The 21,367-nt window shown below is 45.5% G+C and overlaps 1 protein-coding gene across 5 annotated transcripts in view; it reads left to right on the plus strand.

The window, feature by feature from the left end:
* The window catches only part of CARMIL1 (capping protein regulator and myosin 1 linker 1), a 317,914-nt gene that overhangs the window by 167,848 nt on the left and 128,699 nt on the right, over positions 1 to 21,367 (plus strand). For all 5 annotated transcript variants that reach the window (XM_017344956.4, XM_089334373.1, XM_089334375.1 and 2 more), the window contains 3 exons: positions 4,631 to 4,706; positions 7,698 to 7,786; positions 8,895 to 8,989. In XM_017344956.4, the coding sequence (XP_017200445.2) occupies positions 4,631 to 4,706; positions 7,698 to 7,786; positions 8,895 to 8,989 (260 nt within the window). The remainder of the gene's footprint in view (positions 1 to 4,630; positions 4,707 to 7,697; positions 7,787 to 8,894; positions 8,990 to 21,367) is intronic.

Consider the following 21,367-nt stretch of genomic DNA (forward strand, 5'->3'; position numbering starts at 1 on the left):
GGTCTCCACTCCTTCACAGGTGCTATTCCTGTCCACCTGCCTCGTTGGCCCCTTCCTGTCCCTCAGGCCCTGTGTCCCCTCCCCCATCTGCTCTAGGCTGGATTACTCTCTGTTCTTCGTGTGTGTTCTTAGGGTGCGTGCCTAACCTGCCCCCTGCTCAGCGTGTCTCTGCTGTAGTAGGGGCCCGTCTTTCACTGATGGGGTGTGCAGGGGGAGGGGGAATGAGCTCTTACTCTTAGTCATCTCACAACCCCAACTCCTACTCAGTTAGTGCTCAGTGTTGATGAATGAACAAGGATGAGTGATTGTCTCCTACTAAGTCTTTTTAACATTAAAATATCTAGACCTTAGCATCATGTCCTGGAACCTGGTGGGCTGAGTATGTCTGTGTGCTTAAATTTCCATCATCTTTATGGGCAGTTTATTTTACAGCAAAATGTTATTCATACCATCCACAGAACTGTCAGATTATTAACATGAATCATCATTAAAACATTCAAAAATATAATTCAAAACTTGTTAGAAAAATGGTTTTATCACCCAGGCAGAATACTCAACATAAGCATTATGCTGTATGACATAGCTTCACAAAGTTCATGGAAAATGTATACTATAAAACAGTTGTGAATGGGTTTTAAGTTTCTTGCACTAAAATAAATGTATCTTTTTTAAAAAGATTTACTATGTATATGTATTTGTGTGAAAGGCAGAGTGACAGAGTAGGAGAGAGCTCTTCCATCCACTGGTTCACTCCCCAGGTGGTTGCAACAGCCAGGAGCCAGGAGCCAGGAGCCAGGAACCAGGAGCCCCATTTGGCTCTCTACATAGATGGAAGGGACACAAGCACTTGGGCCATAATCGTTTCCCAGGTGCAGTAGCAGGGAGCTGGACTGGAAGTGGATCAGCCTGGACTTGAACCTGCTCCGATAGGGGATGCTGGTGTCTCAAGCTGTGGCTTTAGCTGGTGCTCCACAATTCCATTTTTCAGTGATTTTTTTTTTGAAGTACTTACATATTGCCATCTTCTTTAAAAACAAAAACAGAGTGTAAGGGCCAACGTGTGGCACAGTAGGGTAAGCCACCGTCTGATGCCGGCATCTTATATCTGAGTACTGGTTTGAGTCCCGGCTGCTCTGCTTTCAAACCAGCTTCCTGCTAATGTAGGTGGACAAACAGCAGATGATGGCCCAAGTACTTGGGCTCCTGCCATACATGTGGGAGACCCGAAAGGAGTCCAGGCTCCTGGCTTTGGCCTGGCCTTGTGCTGGCCTTTGCAGCTGTTTGGAGAAGTAAACCAACGAATGGGGATCTTTCTGTGTATCTCCCCGCTTCTTTTTCTCTGTCACTTTGTCTTTCAAATAAATAAATAAATCTTTAAAACAACTTAAAAACCACCTACATTTATGAGCATTTCTATCATTTTTATAGTTTTTATTAATTATAATCATTGACTATGTAACACAAATGTACCCTTAGAATACTATATATATTTTAGGCCAGTGCTGCAGCTCAATAGGCTAATCCTCCGCCCGTGGTGCTGGCACCCCGGGTTCTAGTCTTGGTCAGGGTGCCGGATTCTGTCCCGGTTGTTCCTCTTCCAGTCCAGCTCTCTGCTGTGGCCCGGGAGTGCAGTGGAGTATGGCCCAAGTGGTTGGGCCCTGGTCTCCGCATGGGAGACCAGGAGAAGCACCTGGTTCCTGGCTTCAGATCAGCACGGTGCACTGGCCGCAGCGCGCCGGTTACAGCTGCCATTGGAAGGTGAACCAACGGTAAAGGAAGACCTTTCTCCCTGTCTTTCTCTCTCACTGTCCACTCTGCCTGTCAAAAAAAAAAAAAAAAAAAAGAAGAAGAATACTATATATATTTTTAAAAGATTTATTTTCTTTATTTGAAAGACAAAATGACAGACAGAGGTAGAAACAGAGAGAGAGGTCTTCCATCTGCTGGTTCACTCCCCAGATAGCTGCAATGGCTAGAGCTGCACCAGTCTGAAGCCAGGAGCTTCTTCCGGGTCTCCCACATGGGTGCAGGGGCCCAAGGACTTGGGCCATCTTCCGCCGCTTTCCCAGGCCATAGCAGAGAACTGGATCGGAAGAGGAGCGGCCGGGATTAGAACCGGTGCCCATATGGGATGCCGGCGCTTTAGGCCAGGGCTTTAACCCACTGTGCCACAGCGCCTGCCCCTAAAATACTATATATTTTTAAAATTTAATATTATACCAATATCATTTTTGATATTAGATCTGACTTTTATTATACTCGAATATTTTTTCAAGGTTTTTTAAATTTTTTCAAAGATTTATTTATTTATTTGAAAGCAGAGTTACAGAGTGAGAGAAGAGACATAGAGCCAGATCTTCCATTTGTTGGTTCACTCCCCCAAATGGCTGCAGGCTGAAGCCAGGAGCCTGGAGCTTCTTCTTGGTCTCCCATGTGGGTGCAGGCCCAAGCACTTAGTCCGTCTTCTGCTGCTTTCCCAGACACATTAGCAGGGAATGGGATTGGAAGTGGAGCAGCCGGGACTCGAACCTGTGTCACTGCAGGCTGTGGCTTAAACACTGCACCACAGTGCTGACCCATTTTCAAGGGTTTTGCATGTCGTCTGTGGAGATGATGGTCTCTTACCACTGCATTCATGTAGAACTTGGTTCTGTTGATGATATATACCCTCCCATTCCTGGAAATGACCTCATCTGTGACAAAAGGCAGCCACCCTTGCAGGCAGCTCTGGTGGTAGAATAGAATATAAAACCAGGAGGTTCTGAAGTGTGGGCCCCTGACGTGAAATCCACAGAACCAGCTGAGAGGACTGTGCTCTGCCATCAGACAAGCGGCCTCTCAAAACGTGTGTTCCAGGGCCTCTGTCCTGGGGTAGAATCACTCTCAGGGACGCTGCAGCCGGGCGTTGGGCTGCAGGGTGCAGTGCGGCCCTTGTTCTGAGCCCAGGGCAGTGGGATAGGACGAGGTGGAGACCATGAAACACCTATGGGGAGAGTTGTTCTTCTTCAGTCTGAAACTTAAATCCCTTCAACACAGAGGTGGTAGAAGCCCTGGCGACAGAACCCAGCCGTTCCTTGGCCTGTTTCTGTCTCCCCGTGGCTGCTCATTTTGTTTTTCGTAAGCCTGTCTGCTGAAACGCGTCCGTGCGGCACTGTTCTGTCCCCTCTGCCTGGCTCACTGTATGTCTCTGAGTACCTGTCCATCCATCTCTAGGGGGTGAGCAGGAATGCTTCCCTGGGGCCTTTTGAGATTTAAAAGAGGTGTGGAGTGCCAAACACTCGCAGGAGCCAGGGGCACCCCACAGTCCTGAGGCTCTGTTCTCATCCACCTGCCGCCTTCTTTCCTGTTGCAATACAAATGTGAGTATCTTTAACACACACACATGCATACACACACACACACAAATGGGGCCAGCGCTGTGGCATAGCTGGTAAAGCCTCTGCCTGCAGTGCCAGCATCCCATATGGGTGCTGGTTCGTGTCCCGGCTGCTCCACTTCTGATCTGGCTCTCTGCTTTGGCCTGGGAAAGCAGTAGAAGATGGCCCAAGCGCTTGGGCCCTGCACCCATGTGGGAGACCTGAAAGAAGCTCCTGGCCCCTGGCTGCTCATCGGCGTAGCTCTAGCCATTGCGGCCAACTGGGGAGTGAACCAGCAGATGGAAAACCTCTCTCTCACTCTCTCTCTGCCTCTCCTTCTCTCTCTGTGTAACTCTGACTTTCAAATAAATAAATAGCTTTAAAAAAAAATGTGAGTATTTCCAACTTGTCATATACTAGAGATCAAATTGATCATGGCCTCACTGCAACCACAAAGCTGAACTGGAGACTTTGTTGTCAGAGAATTTATAGCCTGGAACTGGGCATGGGAGGTGGAGGGTAGGGACCAGATGCTTAAGCAACAAACTATAATGTCAGCATAAAGTGTGGCAGATTCTCAGGGGAGGCACTGGTATTGCTCAGAGTGTGAGCTCTTCAGGCCTGCGCTGTGGCATAGTGGGCTAATCCTCCACCTGCAGTGCCGGCATCCCATATGGGAGCTGGTTCTAGTCCCGGCTGCTCCTCTTCCAATCCAGCTGTCTGCTATGGCCTGCAAAAGCAGCAGAGGATGGCCCAAGTGCTTGGGCCCCCGCACCCATGTGGGAAACCCAGAAGAAACTCCTGGCTCCTGGCTTCGGATTAGTTCAGCTCCGGCCATCATGGCCATTTGGGGAGTGAACCAGCAGATGGAAGACCTTTTTCTCTCTGTGTCTCGCCTCTCTTGACTGTAACTCTACTTCTCAAATAAATAAATAAATCTTTAAAAAAAAATGTGAACTCTTCTGACCAGATTTGATGGTCAAGGAATGTTGAAAGAGCAGTCTAAAGAAATAAGCTTTGTGACTATGGATTAGACGCTTGCTTTTTCTCACCCTGAGGAGGTTCTCCTAGTAAACTCTGCTAACAACCTCTCTTCCTTTGGACTTCATTCCCTAGAGGACTCTTAGGGGATGTCGTTGTTGGCTAGTGGTCAAAATGGCTTGGGCTCGATGTTTCATTTGTGAATAAAGAGAATTAACCACTGAACCTGGAAGTTATAGATGAAGAATACGTGTGATGTGACTGTTACCACCCTCTGTGATTTCTGCTTCTAGAGACCTAATACCCATCGTCGCCGCTCTGGAGTACAACCAGTGGTTCACCAAGCTGTCCTCCAGGGACCTAAAACTCGTGAGTAGTTGCACATACAGCAAACGTTGCTTGGCCTTGCTGAATTTTGAAAACTTGAAAGTTGTCTCAAAGTGTTTTCTGGTGCACTGCATACATTTTGTTTCTAGAGGAGATATTTCCCTACCAATGATTCGTGCAGTGTTTTATAAAGTTTATAATGAGTGATGCTTAAGAGAGGTGCTTCCTCGTGTTTTTAGCTGCTTCAGGCAGTTTTTAGAAGATGAGCAGGAAGATGGATTTCAGGTAGCCTTCAGAACACAGTTCTTCAGTTGGCAAAAAAGCTATTATGCTTGCACTGTTGCAAATAGCAGATTTTATGTTCCTATCGTATATTCCATCTTCACAAAGTTTCCCTTCCCCCAAATTTAGGATAGGTACCATTGGTCTGGTTGAGCTTTAATAGTCAACATTAATTTTCTAGCTGAGTTCTTGTGTAGATCTATATGTAAGGAAAATGAAATCTGGGAGTTTTTGTAATGAACAAAAGGGTCAAATAGTTGGTCTGTATTTTTTTTTTTTTTTAGAAATTTATTTATTTATTGGAAAGGCAGAGTTACAGAGAGGCAGAGGCAGACAAAGAGAGAGGTCTTCCACCCTCTGGTTCACTCCCCAGATGGCCACGACTGCCGGAGTTGCTCCGATCCGAAGCCAGTTCTTCCGGGTCTCCCACATGGGTGCAGGGGCCCAAGGACTTGGGCCATCTTCTACTGCTTTCCCAGGCCATAGCAGAGAGCTGGATCGGAAGTGGAGCAGCGGAGACTTGAACTGGCACCCATATGGGATACTGGCACTGCAGGTGGTGGCCTTACCTGCTATGCCACATTGCTGGCCCTGGTCTGTATTACTAATCCAAATAGATGCTCTCTTAGGGAGTAAGAAGTCTTATGGACAGATGCTAATCTTTGGGTTAGCTTCCCAATGCTTCATCCAGGATAAGAAGTAATTTAGAGGCCACCACCCTTCCAAGGTCGTAGAATCTAAGGGTTTCAGATTTCTGTGGTGAGGAGTTAGGACTTGAATTGATTTGTGGATTTGTACAAAGTGGAGGGTTGTAATTGGCTATTGGGCAGGGCACTTGGTTCCGTGAATATGGGGGGAGGGATGAAGGCATTATCTGTATGAAAACGGGCAGAACTCACTTGTGCCCCTCAGGAGCCAATGTGGTTTAAGGAAAGAGGGTAGATTTGGAATCTGAAGTTTTGGACCCTTCTTTCAAGCTTGTATGACCTGAGATAAGTTACCTGGTCTTCCAAGGCTTCTGCTCCCTGCATACCTGGTACTGTGAGCTTGTTGGGTCTGTTGTCTTATTCATGTCTATCCGGTGTTTATCAGTCTGGTTTGTAGAGGCTACTCAATAAAATTTGCGTGTTAAATAGATGAGTGAATGGCCATAGCAGTATCACTGATTTGCAGGTTGTTGAGGTAAGTAAATGATGTGTGTAGAAATTCTAACCATACCTGACAGATTGTAGACATGTTATAACTTAACTGTGGCTATTAGGATTCTTGCAGTCAGACTAGCAAAGAGGTTGTGAAATGAGCAATTTTGGGCGTATGGATTTATGGGAACTATGTCAGCTAGACCAGGTGGTGCCAGAGTGGTGGTGTTGGAGCTGAGGGGTTTCGGGGTGCAGCCAGGTGAGTCCTCAGGAATAGACAGGTATCTGTGATGGGAGACCTGGGAGTAGAATCCTCTTGTGTGCGGCTCTCTGGGATGGACCCATTACCAGGAAGGGGCCCACTGGGGAAACAGGAAATAGATTAGCCCAGGGGCGATGGATCAGAGACGTGAGTGGTTCTTTACTGAGTCACTTTTCACATGGCTCATTCAGACATCTCAAGTAAATTTGTGATTTTCTAACTGGGTGCCCAAGAGAGTTCCAAGCAGGTTGTGATAACCCGCTTTTGGAGATTGTCCCCACTCGCCACATGGGAGCTGGCATTCCGTCATTATTCCTCCCAAGCCTCATCTCTGTTCAGCCCCTTGAGGTGTTCAGCACAGAAGATACCCACCTAATGGTTTCAGTGCTGCCAAACAAAGCTTGATGCATGGAAGTGCCCACACGTGGCTTAGAAACAGCACAAGTTTCTCACTCCCACTTCTGGAGGCTGGGAAGGCCCGGACAAGGTGCAGGCAGGGCTGGTTCTGGTGAGGGCCCACTTTCTGGACTGGTGGTGCCTTCCACCTGGGTCTTTCTGGACTAGAAGGGGTGGGGCTGCTCTCTGGGACCTCCTTTATTAGGGCATTCTTCCTGTTCACGAGGGCTCCATCTTCAGGACCTACATCCCTCACCTACTAATAGCATCACATTGTTGGTCAGGTGTTCAGCAGGAATCTGGGAGTGGGTAGAATTAACTCAGACCATAACATTCTTCTTGTCTGTTCCCCCTACAGGATGGTGTATCCCTTTTTTGTGTTTGTGTTTACTTATTTATTTTCATCTACTTGGAAGGCACAGTGACAGACATAGAGAAACACACACACACGCACACACGCACACACGCACACACAGATCTTCTATCCATTGGTTCATTTTCCAAATGCCTGCAACGGTCAGGGCTGGAGCAGGCTGAAGCCAGGAGCTTAGAACTCCATCCAGGTTTCTCCCGTGGGTGGCAGGGGCCCAAACACTTGAGCCATCACCCGCTGTTTCCCAGGTACATATGCGTTAGCGGGAAGCTGTGTCAGAGCTGGAGTGGCTGGCACTCAGCCAGCACTCTGATGTGGGTATGGCAGGTGGCAGCCTAACTTGCTGTATGACAGTACCTGCCCTGGTGGTGCACTCTTAGCAGGGGCTTTGTCTTTTATGTGACTGTGCTCTCGGGATCTTCATCATGATGGTGTATAGTACCAGATGATGCTCATTTAAAGTTTGTTGAATGAATCAATGTGTGAATGAATGTTTCGTTTAATTAAAACTTTGCATTACATAGATTTATAACATTGAAGGGAGGGTCAGTGGAATGGTCAAAGATTGTTTTCTGTTACAGTCCGCTGATGTCTGCGAACAGATCTTGAGGGTGGTGAGCAGATCCAATCGACTGGAAGAATTGGTGTTGGAAAATGCTGGACTTAGAACGTGAGTGTTTTCCTGAATATATGGACATGGGGCTTTACAACTGTATGCTACTGGTGCTTACTTAAAAAAATAAGTTGGGCTACTCATAAATGGAATATATATATTGTTTTTCCTCTTAAAAAAAATCTCTGTGATCCTCATCATCTGTCACTTGATGTTTTTGAGTGTGCACAGTGTGATGCTTAAGAATGTGACCCTTTGAGTCAGATGCCGTGTGGCCTTGGGCAAGCAATTTAAGCTCTTTGTTCCTTGGGCTCTTTGCCTTTAAAGTGGAGATAATAGTAGTGCCTACCTTATGGAATTAAAGTTGCAAGGATAAATTGAATATATGGAGAGAGAGGTAGAGGAGAGAGAGAACTTAGAAATGTAGCTTTCATACTTTGGTGCTATATGTAGCTTATGTTATTATCATTATTGATAGTGTCTTAATAAAATATTTCTTGTGATTTTGTTGGTTTGCTTTGATTGGTTATTTCGGTCCCTTTTTGATTTAACATTTACGAGGTCTTTATCTAATAGTTTAGTAGTCAATGCCCAAGCTTTACTGTTAGCAGCCTGAGTTAGAATCTTTTAGGACAAAGAAATTACTAAATGATATGCATTGATATTTTGTAATCATAGCTTTCGGTATGTTATTTCAGGTTGAGTAAAATAGTGATTTGTAAAATCTAGTGCTAGTAATTGTAGCCTTTGAACTCAATAATTAGAGTAATCAGTTTTACATTCATAAGTATTACATAAAATGAGAGCTAAAGTGTAGTCAACAGCTTACTGTAATTTTCATGAGAAGCAGGTTCAATCCATGATTGAAAAAAGATTATGGATGGACTTAGTAGTAATATTAATGAGATACAGAAATGTATCTTTCAAGAGACAATTATATATTTTCTTTTTGCTTTTGGCCAATCAAAATTAAGCATGGTATGGTTGTGGCCTTATAAATTCTCTAATGAAAAGATATATAATGTTTAATTAATTATATTTAAAGAGATAAATGTCTCCAGAGAGGATTCTTTATTTTTTACGATTTCACTCTGTTTAACCTTCGGATGTTTAATTTGAACAGTTTTACATCTGTGTGTTTACTCACTGCTTTGTTTCCCTGCAGAGATTTTGCACAGAAACTGGCCAGTGCTCTAGCGCATAATCCCAACTCAGGACTGCACACGATTAACCTTGCTGGCAACCCCCTGGAGGACAGAGGTGCTGCCGCCTTCATGTTACTGGTGATGCCAGGGCTGGGGCGGGTTGGAGAGCTCTGATTTAGCCGGGCCTGGAGAGGAGTGCCCCACTTAACGGGAATTCTGTTGTAAATGCTGTTACTGCCATTGCTGGCTTCTAGTTCATCCCACCTTTTCATGAAAATACTCGTGCTAAAAGTCATGCTGATGAATTCGTTTTGGAAATGATACAAAAAGCAGAATATTATTTTGCAAATATTATCTATGAGGATACTTCAAAGAGTTTATAGGAAAATAGAATTATAAGTTTATTTTGGTAAAAAAATAATTTTGAGGTCTGTGCATAGTTTTTTTTTTTTCCATAGTACTCACTTTCCATGAAAAATTTTAAAGATCCCATCTATACAAGGCTTTAAAAATTGTTTGGCACTAAAATAGACTTGATAGACTTGTTTGAATTCCCTTTCCCATGAACTTTTTGGAAGTTTGCTCATACTTCTGCCTGACATATTATCTCATACCTGTAAGCTTAAAATGGCACAGTGTCTAGGGCCAAGGGCCTGGGTCCAGCTGGGCCGGGTTCTGTGCTGAGGGTCTTGTAGGTGGAAACCGCACTGTCAGCAGGGGCTCTGACCTTGACTGTGACCTTGGAGTCCTCCTCAGGTTCCCTGGCTGTTGGCAGAATTAATCACCTCGGGTCTGTAGGACTGAGTCCCTGTTGTTGGTGGATGCTATGGGGAGCTCTCTGCACCTAGTACCTGTGCCCACGTCCTTGCCTCGTGGCCCTCTGCACTGACAACAGCCAGCTGTGGCACATCTGTGTTACTTTGTGAGCTACCACAGAACACCTGAGTTAGACTACTTGTAAAGAGGTTTATTTAGCTCACAGTGTTGGAGGCTAAAGTCCAAGATGGGGCAGCCTTCATTGGTTCAGCCACTGGTAGTGGCAGTGGATGGCCGTCGTGGGAGCTTTGTGGTGGGGTGGTCAGTCACAGCCTGAGCCAGAAGCAGAGAGACAGAGAGAGGAAGAGAGACTGGATCCCACACTGCTCTCTGGGGGCAGTGCTTCCCAGGAGCTAGGCCCTCCTGCCAGGCTCCTCTTCCCAGGAGTGACCACAAGCCTTTGACGCTTGGGCTCTGGGGGATATTCAGCATCCAAACCATTACACTGTCTGTGTGATGTTTAAGCTTCCTGTAAACAGCTCCCTAGGCTGGGCAGGCCCACCACCAACTGGCCAGTCTTCGTGTGAGGCCCCGTGGTAGCCACCAGCCTCCCTTGTGCTGGAGGGAGTCACGTAGGGTGTGGGTACCCAGAGAGGCATTGTGGCAGCCACCCGGCGATTCTGCCCATCACAGATACTTTTTTTCATACGTAACACACGTTCAGTGTGAGACTGGGTTGAAATTCTAGAGTTCATGGTGAGGCAGAAAGTTTCTTTTAAAAATTTTTTTAAAATATTTCTTTGAGAGGCAGACTTACAGAGAGAGAGAGAGAAAGAGAGAGAGAGAGAGAAAGATCTTCCATCCACTGGTTCATTCCCCAAATGGCTGCAGTGGTCAGAGGTGGTTCCATCCAAAGCCAGGAGCTTCTTCCAGGTCTCCCACATGAGTGCAGGGGCCCAAGCACTTGAGCCATCTTCCACTGCTTTCCCAGGCCATAGCAGAGAGCTGGATGGGAAGAGGAGCAGCCGGGACATGAACTGGTGCCCACATGGGATGCCAACACTGCAGGTGGAAGCTTAGCCCACTGCTCCACAGTGCTGGCCCCAGAAAGTTTCACTTCAAATTGCTTGCATGGAGGATGCAGGAGTCAGAATCTTTAGAAAGGGAAACTTGAAAATCTGAATTCTGAGTAGTAGAACATTGATGGAGAGGATTCAGAAAGGAACTGCTTTATCTCGAGAGAGTATTTAGTTTTTATTTTCTGTTTTAAGCATTTCCTAGCTTTGTTGAATTGAGGCCTTTGATCTGTGAATGTTATATATTTGATAGATTAATTATTCAACTCAGCTGAGGGTACTCACGCAGACATTCAGTTCTGCTTTTTGTTCCTGATGGAGACATTGTTCTGTGTTGCAAAAGATACTCACGAGATGTTGAAGCAAAAATCTCATGGGTGACTTTGCAGTGTCTCATGGTTTAAGCTTAAAGAAAGTTTGAGACTGAGTTGAAGTTGCAGCACTAGATGTCTTATGAGATGCTTCTTAGGAAGCACCTCATAGAATGAACCAAAGCTGGGGATGGTGGGTGCAAAGCACTGGAATGGGAGTGTCTCTGGGCTGTCTCTGCCTTTAGGGAAAAACGAGTGTTGTCTTAATGAAATGCCACAGAGCCATGAGTGTGACCTCATCACCCTGTAAAGACGAGACTTGTTTGGGTTTTGTTTTCAAGATGACATTTGTCTCCTACTGGGACATCCGTCGAGGGAGGTTGTTGTCATTGGCAGGTCCTTTAGGAGGGGAAATCCTGAGTCCAGTGTATCAGGACCAGGGCCCACCTTAGTCGTTGGGGAAATGCAAATGAAAACCATGATGTCGTAGCCATTTCACGGCCATCAATATGCCAGTCATCAAACAGGGGTCGTAGAAGCTGAGAGGAAAGGAAGCTCTTCCGTTGCTGGGAGTGAGAAATGGTGCAGCCAGCTGAGAAATGAGTTGGAGAATTTCTTAAGTTAAACACAGATTGACCAGATGATCCAGCGATTCCACCCCCAGGTATCACTCAAGAGAAATGAGACATAGGTCCACACACAGACCTGTGAACAGGTGTTTAGAGCAGTGTTATTCATAGTAGCCTGAAAGAGGACGCGACCGAAAGGTCCAGCCCTGGGAGTGAACACAGTGTGGCCTCTCTGTCCTGGGAGTGAACACAGTGTGGCCTCTCTGTCCAGTGCAGTACTGCTCACCAGTAAAAGGGGACGAGGTTCTGACACATGCTGCAGCGTGTGCAAACCTCAGAAACATGAGGTTGAGTGAGAGAAGCCAGGCTGCCAAGACCAGTGGTTGTCTGAGTTGTGGGGCTGGGAGGGGAAGCACCAGCCCAAGGCCCTTCATCCCTGTCTTGTTGTGGACCCAGTGCGCTCTGAGATGCAACCTCATTGGACACCTCATCCGATGCCCTGGGTCTCCACGTCCCTTGGGCTTAAATCACAATAGTACCAAGCCAGCTGCGTGCCGCCCACATTCTACCTAAATGTGCACATTTTCTTCTTGATGTCTCCATCACCTGTTTCTTTTCATCCCTCTCCCTAAGTAGGGATGATCCTTCCTAAGATACACAGCATCTAGCATGGAGACCTTGTCCACAATCAAGAAATGCTCTCCTTATGTTGTGTTTGATTTCCTTTCATCTTAAAAAAAAAAAGAGAAAGCCTTTTAAAATCAAGGTGAAGTCTGTAGAGATTACCGTTGTGCAGTCGGAAGGTGGTGTGTGCACAGAGGATTGTTCTCTGCCCTTTTCCGCCACACTCCTTCCTGGGAGATCTGCTGTGTGGTTGCGTCTCCCTGCAGCCACCCACAGATGTGTGGGCATCGTGAGTCATTCTGAAGGCGCTGTCCTTAGCCTCGGCTGTGTTCCGACTGGCTCTTCGGGGTGGTTTGTGCTCACAGACCCTTGGATTTTGACACTTCTGAAATATGTTCACAAAGAAAGACATGCCTCACTCCCCAGCCCCTCCTAGGCTCTCTGACTGCTGTGTTTGCTGGTGAGCTTGGGTGACTGCCAATGCCAGTGTCTCCCACCTTTCTTCATCTTTGTGGCACAGGCTCCTGGACACAGACGCTTTACTGGTTCTGTTCTTTGGGTGAATTATCTGAACATGATGTGTGGCTTCTCTGCTCAGGGATGGAAATTCCATAAGAAGTCTATAATTGTGTGTAGAATATTTATTGACATTTTAATTTAGAGAAAGAATGGAATAGTTTCTGAGCGTTTCACTGCACTATTTTTTGTTTAAAAACATAAAAAAGACGGAGGCGAGACTGTCATTATATTGTGCAGTATACAAAAGGAATTAAGCCAGGGAGGAATTATTTAGCAGGAAACACAGGATGGACAGGGTCTTTGCAATTTAGTAACTTTGAATTCTGCAGAATTTAAACACAAAGTGGAATTTGATCTTGCACTTAAACCATCCACTCAGGGGTTCATTTGAAAATTCTCAGAAAGTTAGGCTCCTTGCTCTGTGATGTGAATGTTGATACAGCAAATCCCTATTATTTATGGCACAGTCTTTCATACCTGTGCATAAAGGACAGGCCTGTGGCCTTCCGGTTGTTGGGGAACTTGTGGTTACAATAGGAGTTAAGAAACAGATACAGTGTGTATAAGTAATGCTTCAAATGCCCTGTTGCTCTCTCTGGAAGAGCTGTGCAAGCTGGCCCTGGAGCAGCCCCCTGCCCACCCCACACACCCGGACCCGTTGTTCTTCTCCTGGTGACAACACCTGGTCTGGCCCCCAGTTTACTCTTGGCCTTCTTTTTAACTCTGTTTTTTCAGACCGTGGGCCAAAGGCCCATTAACAGGCCATGAAAGTCAATGTAATATACACCTCCTGACAAGCATTAGAAACCAAAATAGAATGGAATCGGATAGAAGATGCCAGAATGCGTGTGCTAGGCCCACTTCGTCTTTGGTTCTCCAATGTGTGAAGTATTTACTTTTGTGTGACGTTCCTGCATCGAGACATCTCCTGTGTTTCTTTACGTGGCGCATCCTGGGAGAGACGTACACATCCCTGTTGTAGCTGAACTCTGCTGGTTCTGTGAGGAGAGCGGGACTCCTGCATTCGAGCATCACTCGGCATGCACTCTGTGTCTGTTAAATCGTATTTTAACCTCCCTCCCCAGTGCCCTAACAACCCCAAGGCTGCCAGTGTCTTCTATGCAGAGAGATGGCGGGGAGACTGTGCTGAAACCAGCAGGGATTTGCCGTATCCACGTTCACATCGCCCAGCAAGCAGCCAGGCCTGGAGCCCTCTGGGCTGATCACACGTCTGCCAGGGTGCATGTGGCTAGCTCTTTGCATCAGGCATTGCTTCACGGGTCAGAGTGGACTTTTGCTTCTCTCACATGCCTTCCCTTCCCTAACATTACGGACGCCACATTCTGTTCATCGGTGTTGAGTTCCTGGTTGTGCCAGTTTTTACCTTCTCAGCCTTGGAAGGAGTGCTTACCCTGACTTCTCTCCTGTTATTCCAGATTGGACTATTTTGTTTGAGACTGATTTAGAATCCTGTCACAGAGGGTTTTTCCTTTGCAGATGTTGACTTCTTGTACCCCAATGTCTTTTCATCCGTGTGCCGGCTCTGATTTGATCTCCTAAATCGGACAATACAAATAGATTCTGGGGTTTCTGCTTACATGTTTTTTTTTTTTTTAAGTCCTTTTTTGTATTTTTAAGCTTTATTTATTTGAGAGGCAGAGTTACAGACAGAGAGGTCTTCCATCCACTGGTTCACTCCCCAAATGACCACAATGGGCAGAGCTGGACCAATCCAAAGCCAGGAGCCTGGAGCTTCTCCTGAGTCTCCCACATGGGTGCAAGGTCCCTAGCACTTGGTCCATCTTGCACTGCTTTTCCAGGCCACAGCAGAGAGCTGGATTGGAAGAGGAACATCTGGGACTTGAACCTGCACCCATATGGGATGCCGGCACTGCAGGCAGAGGCTCAGCCCATAATGCCACGTGCTGGTCCCTTTTTGGTGCTTTATACCTTTCATGTCTCTCAATGTACAAGAGTACTTAAAAAGCTTTATGGAATTTGAAATTAAAAGATACGTGCATATTGGTGCAGAAATATTTTTGAATACATGTACACAAAGACACTTTAAAAAGTTCATGGCGGGGCCAGCACTGTGGTACAGCAGATTAATGCCCTGGCCTGAAAGCCATGTGGGTGCCAGTTCAAGTCCTGGCTGCTCCACTTCCAATCCAGCTCTCTGCTGTGGCCTGGGAAAGCAGTACAAGGTCCCCTGCACCTACCTGCATGGGAAACCTGGAAGAAGCTGCTGGCTGCTGGCTTCAGATCAGCACAGCTCCAGCTGTTGTGGCCAATTGGGAAGTGAACCAGTGGATGAAAGACCTCTCTCTCTCTCTCTCTGCCTCTCCTTCTCTCTGTATAACTGACTTTCAAATAAATAAATAATTCTTAAAAAAAAAAAAAAGGTTCATGTCAGGAGAGAGGGCGGGCAGCCTTGTGGTGCAGCAGGTAAAGCCGCAGCCTGGGTCCCAGCATCCCATGTGGATGGTAGTTCATATCCCAGCTGCTCCTCTTCCAATCCAGCTCCCTGCTATTGGCCTGGGAAGAGCAGCAGAAGATGGCCTAGGTGTTTGGGCCCCTGCTGCCCATGTGGGAGACCCGGATGAAGCTCTTGGCTCCTGGCTTTGGCCTAGCTCAGTGCTGGCCATTGTGGCCATGTGGGGAGAGAGCCAGCAGGTGGATGATCTCTCTCTCTGTGTAATGCTGACTTTCAAAGTAAATAAATCATCATTTTAAAAAAAGGCTCATGAAAAATGCATATTATGAAAAAATTATGCATGGATTTCAAATTTTTTGGAACCAAAATAAACTTATCTTTGTAAGTTCAATTTTTTTCACTGGCTCCGTTTGTGGTTTCTGGAGTCAGAATACATGGGTTTAATTTTGGGTGCCACCACTTCCAAGTTCCCTTCTACGAGTTACCTAACCTCACTGTGCCTTAGCATCCTTATCTTTAAAACAGATAATAACATCTATCACATAAGGATGTTCAAAGGCTTAAATGAGATAATACACAAAAAGGATATGAATAGCCTATTAAGGACAGGGGACTCAAATGTTAACTTTTACTACTTCATTGGATTCATAGAAAGACCTTGTGAAGTTAGATAGAGTACATTATTTTGTGTTGTTACTCCCACTCTTTGGATGAGTGAGCTGATGGTGTGCTTGGACACTCTGGACAAAGCTGGTGGACCAGTACCTGCTACCCACGGTTCAAGTCCCTTTCTAGGATTTCCTGACTGATCTGTCAGTCAGTCTCCTGCTGTGGTTTGTGACTTTTTTGATTTGATTGCCTAGTTTTTTTTTTTAGTTTTTGGTTTGTTTTTTTTTTTTTTTGAACTAGAAGGAAACAATTTTGTGTATATTGTTTAAGAACTATTGGCTTATTCCATTGTGTGCCAATGTATTTTCTTAAATAATCACCTTTATGTTTCAAGATTTCAGATATCTGTATGATAGATACAAAATAGAAAGCATGTTCTTTAGAACCAGCTTCTACACTATAATAAATTGATTTTTATGGTTACATAAAGCAAAGCAGTATTTTTTTTTTTTTGACAGGCAGAGTGGACAGTGAGAGAGAGAGACAGAGAGAAAGGTCTTCCTTTGCCATTGGTTCACTCTCCAATGGCCACCGCGGCCCGCGCGCAGTGGCCGGCGCACCACGCTGATCCGATGGCAGGAGCCAGATGCTTCTCCTGGTCTCCCATGGGGTGCAGGGCCCAAGCACTTGGGCCATCCTCCACTGCCTTCCCGGGCCACAGCAGAGAGCTGGCCTGAAAGAGGGGCAACTGGGACAGAATCCGGTGCCCCTACTGGGACTAGAACCCAGTGTGCCAGCGCTGCAAGGCGGAGGATTAGCCTAGTGAGCCGTGGCGCCGGCGCAAAGCAGTAATTTTAAAATGACACAGATCTGGATTTTAGAACACTTAAAACTCAGGTGTTTTGATCCCATTTTCTCCAGTATCCCTAGATTCCTGTCGTGACTGTGTTTCTCAGTTTTATTTTTGAAATGGAAATACTTCATTATATTTTATTTGTGCACATTCTCTTCCCACTGCTCCGGAACTCTGCAGGGAGGGTGTAGGAATTGGGAGCCACCTGAAACTGTCCCCATCCTTCTGTCCCGAGACCTGCAGGTGCCACACACTGCTTTCTGAGCGGAGGGGACTGCTGTCTCGCACATCATGTTGCGGGAGATCCATGAGCAGAGTTCTGTCTTGTTATTAATATTGGAGGTCTGAATTAACATAAACCCACCTGAAACATTTTTCTGTTCTACGATGTGAATCATCATCATGCCAGGATACCCAAATACTGGAATTTTATATGGCGCTAAGGGTTTTAAAAGCATTCATGATGCATGGGTGAAATCTGCAACGTCAGATTTAATTTCCTGTGTTTGCAATTTAATAACATCGAGTGGCAAATAATAATAGTAAGCATTTTCTGATTTTTTTATTAGGCAAAAATATTTAGAAGCAAGGGCGCTATGATAGTTTCCATTTTTCGAGGGAGAAATAAAAATGAGATTATTGCTGTCTTCTAACTCTGACACATTCAAAAAAATCCTAAGGAGGGTTGTCCACCCAGTAAAATCGCCAAGTGAAAGTTTTCATTGATAAGTTTTGCTTTAGCCCACCATTCTGATGGCTTTGTTTTAGTTTATTGTTTTGGTCCAAGGTTTAGTTTTGGACAAAAGTTTCAGCGTCCCCTGTGTCTGACGTTTTTAGCTGGTGGTCACTGTCTTCTGTGCTGTCCTTGGTCAGTAGCCTTAGAGGGTACAGAGCGGCTCATTTTTTTCCATTGAGATTGTGGCTGCCCGCCAGACTCTGTTCACGTTTCTCAGACTCCTGTTTCTGAACCATGCCAGGCCAGGGTCCTTTGCACACTTGACCCTGAGTGGCTGCTGTCTTAACTTTTCTTCTCCCCAGGATAAATACATCACACTTCTCCCTTCTCAATGACCAGATGGAAAACCGGCTTTATTCTGCCTCTGGGTTGTTTGACATCTTTGTTCCTTGAGTTCTTTGGTGTGATGACACCCTCAGCAGGGAGGACCCCTCCCTGACCATGTCTATGTCCATGTCCATGTCCATACCCCAGACCCAGCTTGCCTGAGACCCTCTTTGTCCAGTTAAACACTGAGATTATGGATTCTGCAAACCTTCAGCTGGTGGTCCTGGCCTGAAGGGAGTGTGCGTGTACATTTAGGAGGCTCATCTTGTATGGTGCCTGGCAATTTCTTTTCTTTTTCTATTTTTTTAAAATTTATTTGACAGAGTTAGACAGTAAGAGAGAGAGAGAGAGAGAGAGAAAGGTCTTCCTTCCATTGGTTCATCCCCCAAATGGCTGCTATGGCCACCGCTGCACCGATCCAAAGCCAGAAGCCAGTTGCTTCCTCCTGGTCTCCCATGGGGTGCAGGAGCCCAAGCACTTGGGCCATCCTCCACTGTCTTCCCCGGCCTCAGCAGAGAGCTGGACTGGAAGAGGAGCAGCCAGGATTAGAACTGGCGCCCATATGGGATGCTGGTGCTGCAGGTGGAGGATTAACCAAGTGAGCCTCAGCGCCTGGTAATTTCATTATAGCAGGTATACTTACTGAGCACTTCCTGTGTGTCGGGCATTGTGCCGAGGGTTTTCATTCATTATCGGTCATTTCATTCATATCATTATTGAGTGACACACCTTTGTGGGGAGCAACTGAGACTAGACTAAGTTACTGGAATTAAGACTTATTCTATGCATCTCCTCTCCCACAATATGGCGCTGGGGAGGAGTAAACAACTACGCAGCTGTCTCTCGCCAATTTGACTGATGAGCTGCAGGAGCTGATCCTGCTCCTGATTGGAGGAGAGCAGCGTGCTCGGCGTGTGGGTAGCAGAGTTGGGATTGGTGGAAGAGGACTATAAAGGAGGAGAGAGACAACATGCACCAGGAACATCTAAGGGGAACACCTGAAGGAACACCTGAGCAGCCCCCGAGAGAGCCGGCCGGCGGTGTGCTGCTCCTCTGCGGAAGCGGGGAAAGTGGCAGGGGGAGCCGCCCCTCCACGGAGGTGGAAGGGTCGGTAGCCAACCCGGGAAGGACAGCAGCAAACCCGGGAAGGGCCGAGCAGACGAAAGAACAGCGCAGGGTCCTGTGTCGTTCCTCCACGAATGGGGGAGTGACAACCTTGAATGCCATCATTCTTTCTAATTAACAGGGGGAACACTTAGATGGATGTCCTGAGTTCCTCAAGCCCATTTTAATCCAGGTGTAACTGATAATAGAGTTGCTGTCATATGATACACTGCATTCTGCAAGAATATACGGAAATTGATTATATGAGGTATAGATTCTAGATCCTGGACGCAGATTCTAGAAATAAAAATCTGCCACTCTTAAAATATAAATGGTTACTCCATTTCCCTTGGTTGTAAAATGAATTTATTAGACTCTATTCTAACACAAGTAGGTACTTATTCTGGAGGGAGGGAAAATTTCATAGATTCAGGGCTTTCATTTCACATGAGCAAAACTAACTCCAATCATGTCCTTCACCGTCTTTGCATTTATGTTTCTTTAAAGAAGAAATGTAATAGATTTTGCCCCCTGGATGCCTAGGTGATTAAACATTTCACCAAGAAAGAATTAATCCCTTTTTGAGTTTTTATTAGAACTGTTGCCACTTAATCTTACACCACCAAGACTTATATATGTGTTCTGTTTTTGTAAAAAAAAAAAAAAACAACCTTTAGTTAAATATACTCTTAAATAGCTATTAAGCATTTCTAGTAACTTACTGGAACTAACTTGATTTTTTAAAATACCTTTTTAAAGAAAAGATTTATTTATTTGAATGGCAGAAGAAGGAGAGAGAGAGAGAGAGAGAATCTTCCCACCTGTTAGTTCATTCCCCAAGTGGCTGCAACAGCCAGGACTGGGCCAGGCTGAAGCCAGGAGCAAGGAACCAGGCGCTTCATCTGGGTCTCCCACGGGGTGCAGGGGCCCAAGCACGTGGACCCTCTTTTGCTGCTTTCCCAGGTGCATTAACAGGGAGCCGAATTGGAAGCAGAGCAACTGGGACTCAAATTGCCCATATGGAATGCCTGCATTGTAGATGGAAGCTGAACCCACTGTGCCACAACCCTGGATCCTAAAAAATAGTTTAAATAATTATCTTTGCCTGTGCCTGTACTTCTTTTTACCCATAATCTTGTTTACCTTTAGTCTCCCTTAAAAAAAAAAAGGCTATCAAGTATAATATTATTCTAATTTATTTTCTTTAATTTAGGAGCTTCAGTTTTTAATACTTATCAGTTTGGGTATACTATATGAGAGGTCTTCACAAAAACTTAAGGAAAATACATATTGTGAAAAGAACTATTCATGAGTTTCAACTTTTTTGGTACCAAGATAAACTTATGTTTTAATTCCATTTCCTCTCCAACTTTTTTTTTTTTTTTTTAAGATCTGTTTATTTATTTGAAAGGCAGAGTTAGAGAGAGAGACAGGTCTTCCACCTGCTGGTTGACTCCCCAAGTGGCTACAACAGCCAGGGCTGGGCCAGACAGAAGCCAAGAGCCCCGAACTCCATCCAAATCTCCCACATGGGTGGTAGGGAGCCCAGTCACTTGGGCCATCTTCTGCTTTCTCAGGCACACTGGCAGGGAGCTGGATCAGAAGTGGAGTAGCAGGAGACTCGAACCGGTGCTCATATAGGCTGCTGGAGTGTCAGGTGGCCGTGTGACCCACTACGCCACAATGCCGCCCCCCACCCCCACCCCAGCTCCCACCCCACCCACCAACTTCTCGAAGTACCTTGTATTTTTAGAGAAGATTTTTTGCTGGATTTTGAATTTCTTTTTGTCTGCTTTCCTCTTTTTACAGTTAGTTTGTGATTAAGGAATGAGCAGGTGAGTGGGTGTCTCCACTAGTGTAAGATAACTATCCCATTCTGGTCTTGGTTATGGTGCTTTGTAAATTCATATGGAGTTATAAGGGTGTCACACAAAAATCATGAAAGGTTTAAAAATTATTATTTTAAAAAAAGGAGGAAGGAAAATGCTTATAACAACCTGCGTGCAACAAATTTTAAGTCAGTGGTGAATTTTAGCAGTGAAAATGTTGATCTAATAGGTAACATGTTGAGAATGATTTGAAGATACAGGATATGACTTCAGGGCTTTTGCTTTTATTAATATTATCATAGCATATGCTTTGCTCAGTTAAAAGCATCCAATAGCTGGTCTCAAATGGGTAATGATACTGTCTATCAAAATTAGAAAGTGGACATCTGATACTCTGTGACATTCCATATTGGACTTTTTGAAATCATTTTTCTCATTGAAGTATAATTGTACATTCCCAAGAGCACACACAGCCCGTTTGCATCCTAATGAAATTTGAGACAATGCACACGCCCAGGCAGCCACTACCGAGATCACCGAGTGGAACATTGGCAGTGTCCCGCCAGCTTTCCATGGGGTTTTCCCAGTGATTAGTGCACCTGCCTCCTACCACCTGCAAAAGCTAACTGCTGTTCTGACTTCTGTTATGATAGATTAGCTTTGCCTTTTCCTGAATTTGATACATATTGAACTGTATAGTTTGTCCTGTTTTATCCAGTCTTGGCTAGCTTAACGACAGGGTTAAG

The sequence above is a fragment of the Oryctolagus cuniculus genome, chromosome 5 (genome assembly GCF_051225735.1).
Source record: "Oryctolagus cuniculus isolate XC-2025 breed Fujian yellow rabbit chromosome 5, ASM5122573v1, whole genome shotgun sequence".
In the NCBI taxonomy this organism is placed as follows: Eukaryota; Metazoa; Chordata; class Mammalia; order Lagomorpha; family Leporidae; genus Oryctolagus; species Oryctolagus cuniculus.